The 16,611-nt window shown below is 44.9% G+C and overlaps 1 protein-coding gene across 2 annotated transcripts in view; it reads left to right on the top strand.

Moving 5' to 3' along the window:
• Positions 1-16,611, top strand: part of CCDC171 (coiled-coil domain containing 171) — a 97,621-nt gene that overhangs the window by 749 nt on the left and 80,261 nt on the right. For both annotated transcript variants that reach the window (XR_012245260.1, XM_073636715.1), the window contains exon 2: positions 12,422-12,584. Coding sequence is in view for 1 of the 2 variants with exons in the window: in XM_073636715.1 (XP_073492816.1) it covers positions 12,529-12,584 (56 nt within the window). In the remaining variant the exon portion in view is untranslated. The remainder of the gene's footprint in view (positions 1-12,421; positions 12,585-16,611) is intronic.

Here is a 16,611-nt window from a genome sequence, read left to right as displayed (position 1 = left end):
TGCTGCGAGTTCAGCCGGACTCACAATTTCATCCCTGCTGTCAGTGTGACCCAGGGCTAAAGTAGCTCCTGTCCTCTTTTCTGGAGCTGACTTTGGTGTGATTTTGAACAGGGTGTTTTTGTTAGCATTCATGAATGGCACCCAAACACACATTTCACGTGTTACTGCGTTTTTTGGGTAATTGCAGAAACTTGCATCTCAGGCCTAAACTTCCCAGCCACCCATCACATTACTGTATTGGTTATTTTTCAAATAGAAATATAAAAGGCTGCAGTGAGTAAATGGGGGGGGGGGCACCTGAATTACCATTAAAAAGGTTGTAAAGCATTAAGGTTTTTTTTACCTTTTAAAGTGGTTGTAAAGGCAGAAGGTTTTTTATTTGAATGCATTAAGATAAAAAGCCTTCTGTGTGCAGCATCCCCCCTCATACTTACCTGAGCTCCCTCTCTATCCAGCGATGTCCACCAGTGTCTTGGCTGTCCAGGACTCTCCCTCCTGATTGGCTGAGACAATTAAAGTCAGTAAGCCAATCAGGAGGGGGGGGGGGTCCGGGCTGTGGCTCTGTGCCTGAATGGACCCAGGGAGCTGTGACTTGGCTCAGGTGCCCCCATAGGAAGCTGCTTGCTGTGGGGGGCACTCAACAGGAGGGATGGACCAGGAGCACCAAAAAGGACCTGAGAAGAGGAGGATCGGGGGTGCTCTGTGCAAATCCACTGCACAGGGCAGGTAAGTATACCATGTTTGTTATTTCAAAATAAAATAGGAAGCTTCAGAATCACTCTAAAGTATGGATCGACCAATATTGTTTTTAAGGTACCGATACGATACCGATATTTCGGCCACCTCTCAGCCTCATAGCCAATATTGTGTGCCAATATTCTGTACATTTAAAAAACAGACTTTTTTAAAAAAAAATTATCACCGTTATTGCGGTCACAAGGAATGTAAACATCCCTTGTGACAGTAATAGGCAGTGACAGGTACTCTTAATAAAGAGATCAGGGGTCTATAAGACCCCAAACCCCTCCTCTGCACTTGAAAGTATTCAAAATGTCGAGAGCAGCATTTTAGAATACTTTATATTTTTGAAATCTGGTGCCTTTAAGATGCCAGTAATCTGGGAAGTGATGTCATGACATTGCTTCCCGGTTACCAGATCCAAGACCCGAATGAAGCATCGGCTTTGTTCGGGTCTTTGGCCAGCCGGCGGATGTGTCGGCTGGTTGCTCGAGCCTCCCGATGGGACGGGAGAGCCCGGGCAAGCGGCGGAAAGGGGTGGGGGGGAACGTCCCCTCCTGCTTGTAATAACTGCCAAGCGGCTGCTGAGCCACATCAGTTGTTATAACAATAAAGCCAACTGTCCGCTCTAAAGAACGGTATCGGGGTTAACTGCCTGTCAAGCTTGCCAATTGAAGTCAATAGGACCGCGCTGCAATCATGTTCCAAGAGCAGCTATGGGGTCTGTGGTAAGGTAGTTCAATGTAAAATCGCTACTGGGGTTGAAAAAAACAAAAAACAAAAACCCTTACACTCAGGATTCATCCTCCTGAATGCTTGTAAACTGGCGCTAAACCATATCTGAAAAGTGATCCAGCCTACTGCCCATGTAAATGAGCCCTAAGGCAGCCCATACATTAGTCATTTTTTTTTTATCATCCTTAAAGCAGCAGGATGAATGAAAATAAAGACCCAATTCCTCTATTCAAGGTGGATGGGGGAATCCTCCCACTCTGTCATTGTATTCTAATAGTGGGGAGATTTCCCCGTTGACAGAATACCCCGAACAGTGCTGTAAACGATAGCCTGCAACGCTGATCGAGTGAAAATTTTCCAACAGGGTGGTTGTTAGAGCTGCACGATTAATCGTTAAAAAATTGTGATTCAACCCCCCTTACGATCTTAATCCAGCATTTCCACAAATCATTGCAGAGTTGTTCTCTGCTCACAGCTTACAGCTGTCCAAAAAAAAAAAAAATGTAGCCTGCCAAGTTTATCACAACATTGCTCAGCCTGAGAGATAAAAAGAAACATTGTATCTTTTGGTTCTTTTAGATCAGGGGTCTCCAAACTTTCTAAACAAAGGGCCAGTATACTGTGCCTCAGACTTTAAGGGGGCCAGACTGTGGCCAGTGTGAGTATAAAATGCCTTGGCCTTTATGGGAGTAAACAATGCCCTATCATTGGTATTGGTGGAGTGGGGGGGGGTATTGCCCCATTATTGGTATCATGGTAGGGATAGTGCCCCATCATTGGTGTCAGTGGTAATAATAAGCCTCAACATTGGTGTCAGTGGGAGGAATAGTACCCCATCATTGGTGACAGTGGGAGGAATAGTACCCCGTCATTGGTGTCAGTGGAAGGAATAGAGCCCCATCATTGGTGTCAGTGGAAGGAATAGAGCCCCATCATTGGTGTCAGTGGAAGGAATAGAGCCCCATCATTGGTGTCAGTGGAAGGAATAGAGCCCCATCATTGGTGTCAGTGGGAGGAATAGAGCCCCATCATTGGTGTCAGTGGGAGGAATAGAGCCCCATCATTGGTGTCAGTGGGAGGAATAGAGCCCCATCATTTGTGTCAGTGGGAGGAATGGTGCCCTATTCTTGGTATCAGTGACAGGAATTAGGGCCTATTGTTGGTGAATGAGGGCAGTTTAACCACTGAAAGACTAATGCCCCGTACACACGGTCGGACTTTGTTCGGACATTCCGACAGCAAAATCCTAGGATTTTTTCCGACGGATGTTGGCTCAAACTTGTCTTGCATACACACGGTCACACAAAGTTGTCGGAAAATCCGATCGTTCTATACGCGGTGACGTAAAACACGTACTTCGGGACTATAAACGGGGCAGTGGCCAATAGCTTTCATCTCTTTATTTATTCTGAGCATGCGTGGCACTTTGTCCGTCGGATTTGTGCACACACGATAGGAATTTCCGACAACGGATTTTTTTGTCGGAAAATTTTATAGCCTGCTCTCCAACTTTGTGTGTCGGAAAATCCGATGGAAAATGTCTGATGGAGCCCACACACGGTCGGAATTTCCGACAACGCGCTCCGATCGGACATTTTCCATCGGAAAATCCGACCGTGTGTACGGGGCATAAGCCTGTTTCTGACACTTGTTGCTTACAAGGTAAAATCAGTATTTTTTGCTAGAAAATTACTTAGAACTCCCAAACATTATATATATATATATATATATATATATATATATATATATATATATATATATATATATATATATATATATATATATATATATATTTTTTTTTTAGCAGAGACTCTAGAGAAAAAACTGTCAGTCGTTGCAATATTTTATATCATACTGTATTTGCGCAGAGGTCTTTCAAAAGCAACTTTTTGGGAAAAAATACACTTCAATGAATTAAATAAAAATAAAAACTGAACTGTAAAGTTAGCCCAATTTCTTTGTATAATGAGAAATCTGATGTTACGACGAGAATCGTTAGAAGATCGTGATCTTTATTCTAAGTAAAAAAAAAATTGTGATTCTCATTTTATCCAGAATTGTGCAGCTCTAGCGGTTGTACAGAAGTTTATCGGTTGATTGACTTCTGTACAACCACAGTGTTTATACATGGATCAAAATTTTATCTGGTTCAACAAAAACTGTAGCTGCTGACTTTTATTAAACACACACATGCCTGTCCCAGGATTTAGCGATCTGTTCACCAGAGCCGTTCCTTCCCTCCCTCTTCTCTCCCTGTCACCGGCATCTCAGCTGCGGGAACCCAGCTGTGACAGCGGGTGCCCACTCTGCATGCACGAGGCATGCTGTGAATCCTGAATGGTCCTGTGACGTGTCCTAGAAGACTGCAGGGAGGGAGGGGGAGAGGAAAATTTTCTGCTTGGATTAGCTAGTGGGAGCGGGTACCTGTCAAAACTAGGAACCCGTCCCCCACCCCCCCAAAAAAAAGTTGAATGCCAAATGTGGCAGGGGAGGAAGAGGGGGGAGTGCTTAAAGTTGAACTTCCCCTTTTGGGTGGAGCTCCGCTTTAAAAGCGTTGTCGCATGAACAAGTGTCCCGAAAAGATTTCCCCTCTTTCCTTATTGTGCATCATGGGACACAGAGCCTAAGTAATAACTTAATGGGGTATATAGGCACCTTAGGTGATGGACACTGGTATACCCAATACAGGAAGTTCACTCCCTATACAACCCCTCCTCCTACCAGGAGTACCTCAGTTTTTTCGCCAGTGTCTAAAGTGTTGGTCACGAGTGAAGATGTGCTCTGAGGAGCTCCAGGAGGGATCCTTGCAGGATTTAAATAGCTTCCATAGACCGGATCCATCCGAAGTGCCACTGAGGCCAAAGTGGATGGTACCCGGGCCTCTTATACAAAGCACAAGGTTTTACTTGTAACTCCTCTCTTTGAGAGCTGGACCCCGGGACCCAGGGCTTTGGTCATGCTACATTACCTAAAAGCTTTTCCTGGCGGGTGCTTTTACAGGTCCAAGGGAGTTGAACCCTGATAAAAAGGGACCTGGTCCTTGAAGGTTTGCAAAACGCAGCCCGCCGTGATGGGTGAAGGCTGGATTGACTGTAAATCAGCAAATCCTGCGGCGGGGATAAGGTAAGGGAAGAAACTTAGGAACTAAAAAGTCCACCTATGATATCTTCTTTAAGGGAAAAATGTTGGCATGCCTTAATTCTCCATTAGAGGGAGTATATGCACATACCTTAAAGCGTTTGTAAAGGTGTTTTTTTTTTTTTTTTTTTTAAAATAACAAACATGTTATACTTACCTTCACTGTGCAGCTCGTTCTGCACAGAGTGGCCCCGAACCTCGTCTTCTGGGGTCCCTCGGCGGCTGTTTCAGCTCCTCCCCGCAAGCATTCACCACCTTAATGCGAGCTCCCTCGCACGGTGGTGAGTGCTTGCGGGCGCGCTCCCGTGATACAGCCGGCGGCTATAGCCGCTCGCTGTATCACTCGGCCCCGCCCCCCGGCGCGCCGCGTCATCGGATGTGATTGACAGCAGCGCGAGCCAATGGCTGCGCTGCTTTCAATCCATCCACTGCAGCCAATCAGCGGCCAGGGTGAGCGGAGGAACAGATGTCGGGAACGCGAAGCTGACTTTCGAGGCGTCAGGTAAGTAAAACGGGGGGGCTGGGGGCGGCGGTTCTGTCAGAAGTTTTTTCACCTTAATGCATAGAATGCATTAAGGTGAAAAAATTTTTACCTTTACAACCCCTTTAATCTGTTGTCTTCACTTCAGCTCAGTGTCAGTCTGTGTGCGGCCGCAGCAGCTTGTGCACAGGGATTCCTCTCAAGGTAAGAGATCTGCCAAATGCTTTTCTCCCCCCTGAAGGGACCAGAAGGGTTAGGGAAACAGCAGTGGTTGTACCCCCCCCCCCTTTGTAATACCCCCCGGAGGTCCCGTTTTTGTTTTCCTCTGCCTGCTGTGTCATGGGCGCCCCCCCCCCCATGTTGGATCTGCGGAACCGAAAGGAGAGCGCCGGAATAATTTTCAAACAGAAAAAGAGGGAGGCGGGTTTACGAAGGGGGTGGGACCTAGGAGTGGCACCGAGTAACGTCCACAAGGACGCACGGCAAAAGCAGGCTTAAGGATCAGCTGGAGCAGTCTCCCCTCGGCTGATAGCGAGGGGGAAGCAAGCAGGCTACACTCAGGACACAAGAGCGATGGGGCACGTAAGGGCTGCAAGTGACATTCCTAATGCGGGAAGGACATTTTTCCCAGCACTAGGCTGAACTTAATAGCAGCATCATTCTGTCATGACTATGTTCAGCAAGTAGTGCAATTTAATAGTGTCTTTGCTTTTGTGCTTAGGACGATGCGTACCAAAAAAGACACCACAAAAACCAAAGATTTCACCCCCAGGCGTTAGGAACTCCAGCCGTGTCTCCATACTATCATCCTCGCCTGAAAAACCAATTATGGCAAGCCAGGGTGAGCCATTGGAACAAAGTGGTAGTGCAGCTGCTTCTCACATCTCAGACCCTATATACGTGACTGAAGATGTCTTTTCTGCTACCCTGCAGGGCCTGGAAGGAAGATTAGCGGCTATAATCGCATCCTCCATTCAAATGGATAGGAAGTGTGCTAGATCCCCCTCCCCCACTTTAGACCCTTTGCTAGGGGAAGAGTTCGCACAGGATGAGGTGTTACCCTCAGGCGATCAGGAGGAAAGACATACTGATGACTCCTCTGCAGAGGAAACAACGGTAGATGAACCTTTTTCAGCCTCGCAATCTGAGAAATTGCTGATACAATCTCTTACGGAGATGGTTCATTCTACTTTCATGCTACCCCTAACGGAGTCAGCTGAAAGCTTGTTTTCTTCCTTGGGTTCCCTAAAACTGTTACAGCCTTTGCATGCGTTTCCTGTCCATGCATTACTAGAACAGCTTATTTATGCTGAATGGGATCACCCGGATAAGCATTTTCTCTCTCCAAAGAGATTCTCAGTTCTCTATCCCATGGAGGAGAAATTCACCAAAAAATGGAAGGTACCAGCAGTTGACGCTGCGATTTCCAGTGTGAATAAAAGTCTAACTTGTCCATTAGACAATGCACAAATGCTTAAGGATCCAACAGATAAGAGGTTGGAATTCCTGTTAAAGTCCGCTTTTTCCTTGGCAGGTGCCGTTACTCAGCCTGCAGTCGCTGCAATAGGTTCCTGCACAATAAGCCCGGGATTTGGCCGAACTACCAAAAGTATGGAAAAGTACTCTTTTGCCAGACAAAAGAAAGTATAAACGCCCTTCATTTAAACCGGCTCTTTCTTCTGCGCCAAGGGCTTCCGCCTCTAGGCAGTGGCGGCAGCCTCCGCCATCAGACTCTAGAGGAAAAACCTCAGTGTCAGGCCCAGGCTCAAAAGAAGTCCTGGGGCTGGAAACCTGCAAAGCGGAATCCAAAAGCCTCAACATGAAGAGGCGCTCCCCCTCGCCAGGGTGGGGGGAAGACTTCTGCAGTTTTCAGAAGTCTGGCAAGAGGAAATTCAGGAAAGATGGGTCATCTCCACAGTAACTCTGGGGTACAAGCTGGAATTTTGGGACTTTCCATCGTCTCGTTTCCTGAGGTCAAACGTTTTCAAAGATCCAGGGAAAAGGCAATCTCTGTTTCAGGCACTAGACCGATTTAATGGCTCAGGGGGTGATCATACAAATCCCCACAGAAGAGCAAGGTTTGGGGTTTTATTCAAACCTCTTCACAGTACCAAAACCGAATGGAGATGTCAGACCCATTCTAGATCGAAAGAATCTAAATCGGTTCCTGAAGATCCGCTCCTTTCGCATGGAGTCAATCAGGTCAGTAGTTTCTATCCTACTAGGAGGAGAACTTCTGGCACCTATCAACATCAGGGATGCATATCTGCATGTTCCTATATTTCCTGCTCACCAAAGGTTTCTGCGGTTCGAGGTAGAACAGCAGCATTTCCAGTTTGTAGCCTTGCCCTTCATGCTAGCTACAGCACCCCGGGTTTTTACAAAAGTCCTGGCCCCACCTCTAGCCAGGTTAAGGGCACAGGGCATAACAGTCTTGGCGTACTTAGACGATCTATTGCTAATAGACCAGTCGGTGGTTCGTTTAGAGCAAAGCGTGCGCATTACAACCAGTTGAAAGTTTGGGTTGGATTCTCAACCTAGAGAAATCTTCCTTAAAACCGATAAGAGAGCTGGGGCGGATGGTCAGGTCAAAAGGCGATCCTTCCATTTGCCTCTGCATGAGGTTGCTAGGAAAGTTGGTGGCTTCATTCGAAGTGGTTCCATTCAAGACTGTTGCAAAACAGTATCCTGTCTCCTTGGAACAAAACAATTCAAGCTTTAGAATTGCCAATGCGGCTGTCCCCAAGGGTGTCCCAAAGCCTCAGTTGATGGTTACTAACCCAGAATCTGCTGAAAGGAAAATCCTTCAGACCTGTTATCTGGAAAGTGGTAATGACAGATGGCAGCCTTTCAGGCTGGGGAGCAGTACTAGAGAAGACAACTGTCCAGGGACAGTGGTCAAGAGCCAAAATAACCTTGCCCATCAATATCCTAGAGATTTGGGCAGTGCGTCTTGCTCTGAAGGCCTGGACTTCCAGGTTACAGGATTGTCCTGTCAGGATCCTATCCGACAATGTATCAATCGCCAAGGGGACACCAAGAGTCTCTCAGCACAGAGAGAGGTGAACCATATTCTAACTTGGGCAGAAAGGAATGTTCCGTGCCTATCAGAAGGCTTCATTCCGGGAGTAGAGAATTGGCAGGCGGACTACTTGAGTCACCAGCAGTTATTCCATGGGGAATGGTCTCTTCACCCCAACATTTTTTGGGCTGTTTACCAAAGATGGGGGATTCCGGACATGGATCTTCTAGCGTCCAGATTCAACATGAAGTTAGTCAACTTTGTGTCTAGGACAAGGGATCCACTCGCATGTGGAACAGATGCGTTGGTGACCCCGTGGGATCAGTTCTCACTGATCTGTGCATTTCCCCCTATTCAGTTGCTGCCTCAACTTCTTTGCAGGATCAAGCTGGTGTCAGAAACCATGAACCAGACCGAGACAGAAGTTCAGTAAAATCCCACCTGTTTATTAATAAAAATAAAAAGGTAAATAGACTAAGCATAGTCAAAGCATAGCCAGAGTCCAGTAACCGGATCGGGTAGTTAACCAAGCCAGAGTTCAGTAACCAGATCGGGTAATCAGCCAGGCCAGAAGTCGGGGATCCGAGTAGAGGAACAGCAAGCAGGATAAGGAGCCAGAAGGGATGTCAGCAAAGTCAGTCTTTAAACAGGAACGCGGGAGATGGTTTCCTGTGATGTGACCAAGGTGAAGACAGGAATGAAGTGAGCTGGAGATCTTTAAGTAGGCGGCACTGACGAGCAGATCCACAACAGCTGGTTAACTGTGGAGAGAGATGAGATCTGGCAGTTAGCCGACAGCTGAGCGGCCAGCTCAGAGAAGGAAGGGCTGAGCCTGCCCTGACAGCTGGAAAGAAAGCCGGTAATTCTGGTAGCACCAGCATGGCCCAGAAGGTCGTGGTATGCAGAAATCGTAAAGATGGCAGTGGAGGGTCCATGGTCCCTCCCACTATGGCCAGACCTACTCTCACATGGGCCGATATTCCATCCTGCCTTACGAACGCTAAATTTAACGGCTTGGCTATTGAAACCTACATTCTGAAGAAACTTGGGCGTTCCGGGTCAGTTGTCTCTACCTTGATTAATGCAAGGAAACCAGCTTCCAGAACTATATATTATAGAGTCTGGGGAGTTTGTTTCCTGGTGTGAATCCAAGGGTTGGCACCCTCGAAGGTACATCATAGGCAGAATTCTTGCCTTTCTACAATTAGGGGTAGAGATGAAGTTGGCCTTGAGTACTATTAAAGGCCAAGTCTCTGCTTTATTGGTCTTATTTCAAAGACCGCTTGCTACACATTCTTTGGTCCAGGGTTTATGCAAGGGGTGATGTGGCTTAATCTGCCAGTCAAACCTCCTTTGAACCCTTGGGACTTAACTTAGTTTTGTCAGTGTTACAAAAACAGCCATTTGAACCGATACAACATATTCCCTTTCACCAAGTTTTATCAAGTGGATGTAAGGAGGTATGAGGATATTGCCTTTGGGCGCAGTGTGCTGCAGGCAGCAGTATGAACAGGAATGCTCTCCCCTTCCTCCTACACCTCCCCCTTTCCCAGGTCAGCTGATCTGCAACTACAACGGAGAGGAACCACTGAATGAATTATTTTTACCTTTGCAGGGAAACCGGAGCTGCAGTTCGCACCAGACTAGTGTGAACCCGGCCTAACACCTTATAATCCGTTACAGCAAACTGTTTTCTTTTAGGATAAAGGTTTTACATAAAATCTGACCATTGTAAGCACCCCTAGTAGCTTTAAATGGTTTGTCTCATCCCTGAAACTGAAGTACAGAAACTACTTTTGGGAATTGGTGCGGCGCCACAAAGTCGACGTCACACCGATTCGCATGGCCAGCAATAGCCTCCAATTTGGCATGCGATTTGACATGTCAAATCGCACCAATGTGTACCTAGGCTAAAGCTGCACATGGGTGTTTAAAGTGAAAGGTGAATTTGCTTTTCACGTGATTGGATAAATAAAGTGAGTATTTACATAATTCATATAGTGAAGATTTTCAACTCCTGTAGTAGATTGTCCTCACAATAACTACAGAACAGCACACACGGCTAACCCTTCATAATAAGGCTGCAGTGCAGGGCTGAAACAACTCCTCGATCACTATTTTCATAATCGATGAATTAGTTGGCCTGCATACAGAATGCATTATTTGTTTACATATGGGACACCTAGTCCTGGGCAGGAAGTGAGTGGCTCTAAAGGCAGATGTTTTCTTTACCTTACTATTGGTGCGCTCTATATTGTACTTAACACACAGCAGAAAGCATTGCAGAAACCGATCAAAAGCAAACTGCATAGGTGTGTACCGAGTGTTATGCGGGCCACACGGATCAAGAAGCTTTCTATTGTTTCTAAATTTTCCCGTCACTGTGGTTGAAAACTAACATCGATTTGACCCCAGGAACTATTAGAAAATCGAACAAACGTTCTTAAAATTACAGTTTTTTTTGAAGGAAGACATTGTTCTTGTATGGCTAGCATATAATATATTACAGTTCTGTTTGAAAATCTGCAAAACAGTCTTTAAAGCAGAGTTCTGGCCAAATAATTTTTTTTTTTTTTTTTTTTTTTGATCCGAGCATTATTCATTTTTTAATTAAAAAAACGATTATACGTGGTAAATTATGGAGCTTTTTAAAATCTACATGTATTACTTACAATTTTCTCCCTCCTGTTGTGGCCGTTGCCATCATGATTGTGGGCATGTGAAGCCCAATCGATATCCCCTGGATAAACTTTGGAGAGGTGCATGCTGGGTAACCATACATGCACCTCTCGACCTTGCGCATGCGCGATTCACCAGCGGCCGTAGCGCCGATTTGTTTTCTAAAGTTGCCATAACAATGGGCGGCGACGGAGGAAGGTCCCGCCCTGTTGTTATGGCAACATAGATAAACACATCTCGGCGCTGTGATCCGCCCTAAATCGCGTCATTTCCTGTCAGGAAATAATGCGATTTTTGATCACAGTACTGCCCACAGACTCCTGGGAAATGATGACATATCATTTCCCAGGAGCACAGGCGAGGGAGGAAGTGACGAAGAGCTCCGCAGACCAGGTAGTTAAGAGGACTACATAGCAACAGGGCGATTCTGGTAAGTATAAAAAAAAAAATTTCCTCCAAATGTTCTTTTATAGGTTTAGAGGAGTCTGATTATAAAAAAAAGATTTTCAGGGTGGAACTCCGCTTATAACTTTTTTTTTTTTTTTTTCTTTAAAAAAAGATCTCGGAGTCTGATGATATTTACCAGATTCAACCTCTAATAGTATGTACAGTATATCTCCTCTAATAGTATATACAGTATATCTCTTCTAATAGTATACAGGGGGTCCTCGGGTTACAAATAAGATAGGGACTGTAGGTTTGTTCTTAAGTTGAATCTGTTTGTAAGTTGGAACAGGTACATTTTTTAAGTGTAGCTCCAGCCAAAAAAACTATTTTTAAGCTTTTTGGATATCATAGGGAAAGGTTAACACCCCTGTAACATTTGTTTTGCTGTCTGTGCCCCTGTTCAGAAGATTTCACCTCACTTTCTGTCCCAATGACAATTGGATTTTGAAAATTTTGGGTTGTTGTTGAATCAAGCCTTGGTACTAAAGCATCAGTGGAGGTACCGTTTTCCCATATTAGCTCTTACAGGAGTGAATTTCCCTTCCTAGGGGTAGATTTCATCTCACTTCCTGTTGTCTCCCTCTGTTTGTAAGTAGGAGTTGTTTGTAAGTCGGATGTTTGTAACTAGGGGACCCCCTGTATACAGTATATCTCTCCTCTAATAGTATATACAGTATATCTCTCCTCTAATAGTATATACAGTATATCTCTTCTGTCTGTTATTCTCAGAGTGGATTAGAGATTTTGCTCTCTAACCATACCGTTGGTTATTTATATTTACCATTGCATAGAGATATTTAAGAATAAATTGCCTTTTTTTTAAAACTTTACATATTAACTAAATTATACACCGCACTTTTTTTAAGGTTATTAACTGATTAATCGATTATGATAATAATCGTTAGTTGTAGCCCTAGGCTGCACTATTATCACAGTTAAAGGGAGAAGATTTTGATCCTTACAAAATGCTCCTTCTGCTGGTTCACTTTAAATGTCATTGTTGATTTATGTGGGGACGTACAAATCACGTCATCTGTTTTCCATGGATAATATATTAAATTATAGTACTGATAGGTTTCCAAATTTGTGTCGTACAAGAAGCAAACCTGGATCACCGTGCATGCTTCAAACAAGGTTTAACTTCATTAATTGTGCTTTATTTACTTTTTTTTCTTTTGCAGTCTGTCATAAATCTATGCAGCATGTCATCGTGGAGAACAGTGCCTGGAAGAAAGGAAGCAATTTAAAATAACAGGCATTGTTCTGGTTAACAAAAACAGTTGCCACTATGGAAAAGATGACGTTCATTTCTCAAAACCACACTACTGATAATTCAATTAAAATGTAAGATTGGGATTAATTGTGATCTTAATTGTACAGACATTTCTTATATGTGCACAGCATGTTGGTTGTTTGTTCCAGTAATATGCCATTATGTTAAAGCGATATTAAACCCAAAACCACAAATGTAATTTATTGCAGATTACCAGTCAATAGATGTGGTGGCTGCATTAGTTTTCTTTTCTTAGTCTTTTATCACTTTGTTTTCATCTGGTGATCTGGCCAGTAACACACCTCATGTATTAGTAAGGCACAACTCTGGATAAATGAGCACAGGAGGCAAAGCAGACAGCAACCTTGTCAGTCGGGGGGGGGGGGGGGGGATAGTGTTAAATTATTAACAGATTTAAATATCCTAACAAACTTCAGCTCACACTTTATAATCAGTTACAGACAAACCATTTTTTTCCTTTTGGAATGAAGGCTTCACATGAATAAATAAAAGCTGGTCACTGTAAGCACCCCTGTCGGTATTAAACGGTTTGTCTCACCCATGTAAACTGATACATTCTGCTGGAAAGCTAGTGCTTTTGAAAAACAACAGACTTGGCTGGATCACCAGATGAAAATATAAGAAAGAAAGAGCTTAAACACAATGAATGGAGCCGTTGCATCTAAGAATGGGTGAGCTGCAATATAATGTTTGCTTTTGGGTTTAAGTCCCAGTTCACACTTCTGTGCTCTGCAAGATTGCAGTGCAAATCACATGGGATGTCCACGCGATGCGATTTCAGCCATACAGATCGTATGGCTGATATCACAATCGGACCAAACTCGCACAGGACCCTTTTTTTTTTTTTTTTGGTCCGCACACCAGAATCTGATTGCGTGGGTGCATGCGATCTGATTCATGTCCGAACTGTCAGTTCGCAGTGCGATATGCGAGCTGAAATGGGGGTGTCATTAACAATGTATTGACACTTCCAGCAGTTTGCACATGGCGGTGTGAACTGCTGTGCGAGTCGGCTGCAATGCAGGAACCCATAGTGGATTTGCAGGGTTCCCACATCGCACAAGTGTGAACCGAGCCTAAAACTGCTTTAACCTTAACTGCAATGACCGGATGCCCATTGGGAAAAAAAATACATTTGAAGATCTATGAATGTTTACATTGCTTATTTGATAAACCTATGTACAGTTTATTTATCTGACATCACTGGCTTCTAATGTATAAAGTGTTTTTATGGATATTTTTTGTGCCTACACTGTGTATTGTTGACAAAAGTATATATTTTTGTACTTGCTGAGAAATTATTTTCTTGGAGTCCATTGGGAGACATAGGAAGTCGTAAAGTAATATTAAAGTGGTTGTTAAGCCCACTAAGTAAAATTTACAGTATCCTCTCTGCTCATGTAATCTGCTCCTGTGTCTGTGCCCCTTATAAAAAAAAAAAATGCAGCTATGTACCTGTTTTCAGATTGCCGATCGGTGTTCACATGACACGCCGCCTCTCTCAGCCTGACAGCTGCAGCAGGCAGGGCAGAGGATCCCCCACTGACGTCAGTCAAGAGAGAGGTGGTCCCGCCCATTGCTGCTGTCAGGCCGTGAGAGGAGAATGCATGAGTGCCCTCATGGGATGTGGGAAACGACCAACCCCCCCCCCCTTAAGGAGCAGCACCCAATCCCCCGCTGTTTGCTGGTCGGTCCGGGACTTACCCCATTGTGGCGGGTGGCAGGCAGTGTGGTGCAGCGGCTCGGCTCCTCCTCCTAGGCGTCCAATAGGATCCCCTGTCCTTTCAGGTGTCAAAACCCACATCCTGATTGCCTGGAGGAGTATCAGTGTTACAACAGTGAATATTAATTCACTGTTGTAACACACCTGGGGGGGGGGGCTGAGAGCGCATTCTCTGCGACCCGAGCCCACCCTAAATAGAGGCCTAGTAGAGCCTCTGGCTCTAATGGGTGCTTCAAAAAAACAGCCCCTCCCCATTGGAATTCATGCGCCGTTGTCCTGAAAGGGGCCGGATGCATGGATAGGGGGAGACGTTGATGGACGGGGGGGGGGTGGGGCAGAGCCCGGGCCCCCTTAATGGACGGTCCGCCCCTGGCCCAGATCCAACTGCAGAAAAGAGCGGATCTGTCCCTTGGAGAAACTCCTAGGGTGAAAGCCCTTAAACTCACATAACGCAAATTACATCTTCCATATCTGATGTTGGACTCTTCCAGAAGTGGACTTCCTTGTCTTGAGTATCATAGGAATCACAGATGTAGTAATGCCACTGTTTTTTAGAACCTGGGTTTCAACAACTATGCCATTAAAGCCAGCAGCTGAACAGCAGAGTGGTAAATCAGTCCCTGCGACAGCAGACCAAAATGGTCTGGCATAGCCTACAACGCGTTTACGAGAAATCTTACTAGGTTGGTGTACCAAATCCGCCTGGGCCAACCTAGAGCATTGAGAATCACGGGAATTTCCTTCATCTTGATCCTTGTGAGCAGACCAGAAAGAAGCTTTCATGGGAAAAAAGGAATTAGATTAAGGTGTAATGATCCTACTGAGTCACTAGAGTATTCAGTGCTTCTGCCAGCATATCCCTGGACCTGAATACAAACCTGTCCAGTTTGTTGTTTGAATCTGGAGGCCAGGAAGTCCATTCCAGTGTCCCCTAACTACGATGGAGGTCCTGGAACACCTCCGGATGAAGAGACCACTCTCTTGGGTCCAGGCGCTGTTAGATGAGGAAATCTGCCTACCATTTGTCTATGTCAGGAATGTAAATGGCTGACAAGGAAAAGTAGAAATCTCCTAATTCCGGGCTTTCACAATCGTTCCCCTACTTGGACAATAAGATTGCTGGTAAACCTCATATAAAAGTTATTTCAATACCATACCAACTGAAACTACAGAACATTAATTAGACCGCTCCAGTACTACACATACTTAGGTCTATAGGGGAACATTGGCTGCTCAATATAGAGAAACTGTTCTCCTGAGCTAAGTGGTGCCAGAAGTAATATGCTGGCTTAACTTTTCTTCTCAACCTTCCCTCTGCAATCACATAAACTTGCTGGGTTAGCAAAGGCGATCTTGCAAGTTTATGGAATGCTATAAAGTGCTTGGGTAATATGCTGCCTTAAGGGCAATCTGTGTCTGCATGTACAACCTATTCTGTTTGTAAGCAGTCATGGGGCCTTTTGTCACCTGGGGTTTGTTGGCATTAGAATTGCTTCTCCTCCAAAACAAGTCAGTATGAACACAAAAGCAGCCTGAAGTGGGTAGATGCAATTTAGCCCTCGTTCACACTGAATGTGGCTTTGAAATTGCACTACTTTAGTGCGATTTTCATCTGCGGCAGCTTGCCGATGTGTGTATGATTTCAATGCAGATCGCACATGAAATCCCAAAAAAATAGTGCAGGAATTGCGCTACTTGAAATCGCACCTATTAAGACAGTGCCATAGAAAGACATTAGATATGACTTCAGGTGCGATTTTTAAATTGCATGTCGCACCTAAAGTCACGCCGGTGTGAAAGGGGGCGTAGGAAGTCAAATGCATGTCAGATGGAAGTCAGCTGCACCTGTGGATAAACACTAAATGATCTCAAAATTATCTCAAACTGATCTCGTATATAGCCTGAATACACTTGAAAGCAAGCTGCATTTGCACGCCAACAAAAGCTTTAAGGCCAAGATAACACATCAGCAGTCTAACACTTTTCAGAGGGCAGCTAGGCAGCGGCTTTTAGGCTTTCAGAGTCAGGGGGTGATCCTGGTGCCTTCCAAATTCCTGATTTTGAATGGAACTAACACATCACAACAGCAATTCAAGTGTTGCTCACAGTTCAGTTGATGGGCAATTTTGCATGTGGTGTGCTCTGTCAGCTCTACAAGACACATTCAATTTGCCACAATACAAAGCATTGTGGCTGTGGCATGTGTACAGCCCCCTCCAGCTGTATGTGTTAGGTTTTAGGTTGGTGGTCAGAGGGCGGTAAAACCACAGCCTGTTTTTACTGCCCCCCCCATTGCCTGGTTACTATTATACCAAAGCTAGAATGAGTTAGTACCTTCTTTAGCTTACTGATTA

This window comes from Aquarana catesbeiana, linkage group LG01 (assembly GCF_042186555.1).
Source record: "Aquarana catesbeiana isolate 2022-GZ linkage group LG01, ASM4218655v1, whole genome shotgun sequence".
In the NCBI taxonomy this organism is placed as follows: Eukaryota; Metazoa; Chordata; class Amphibia; order Anura; family Ranidae; genus Aquarana; species Aquarana catesbeiana.
The sequence above is the reverse complement of the archived record's forward strand: the minus strand, read 5'-3'. Positions and strand labels throughout refer to the sequence as shown.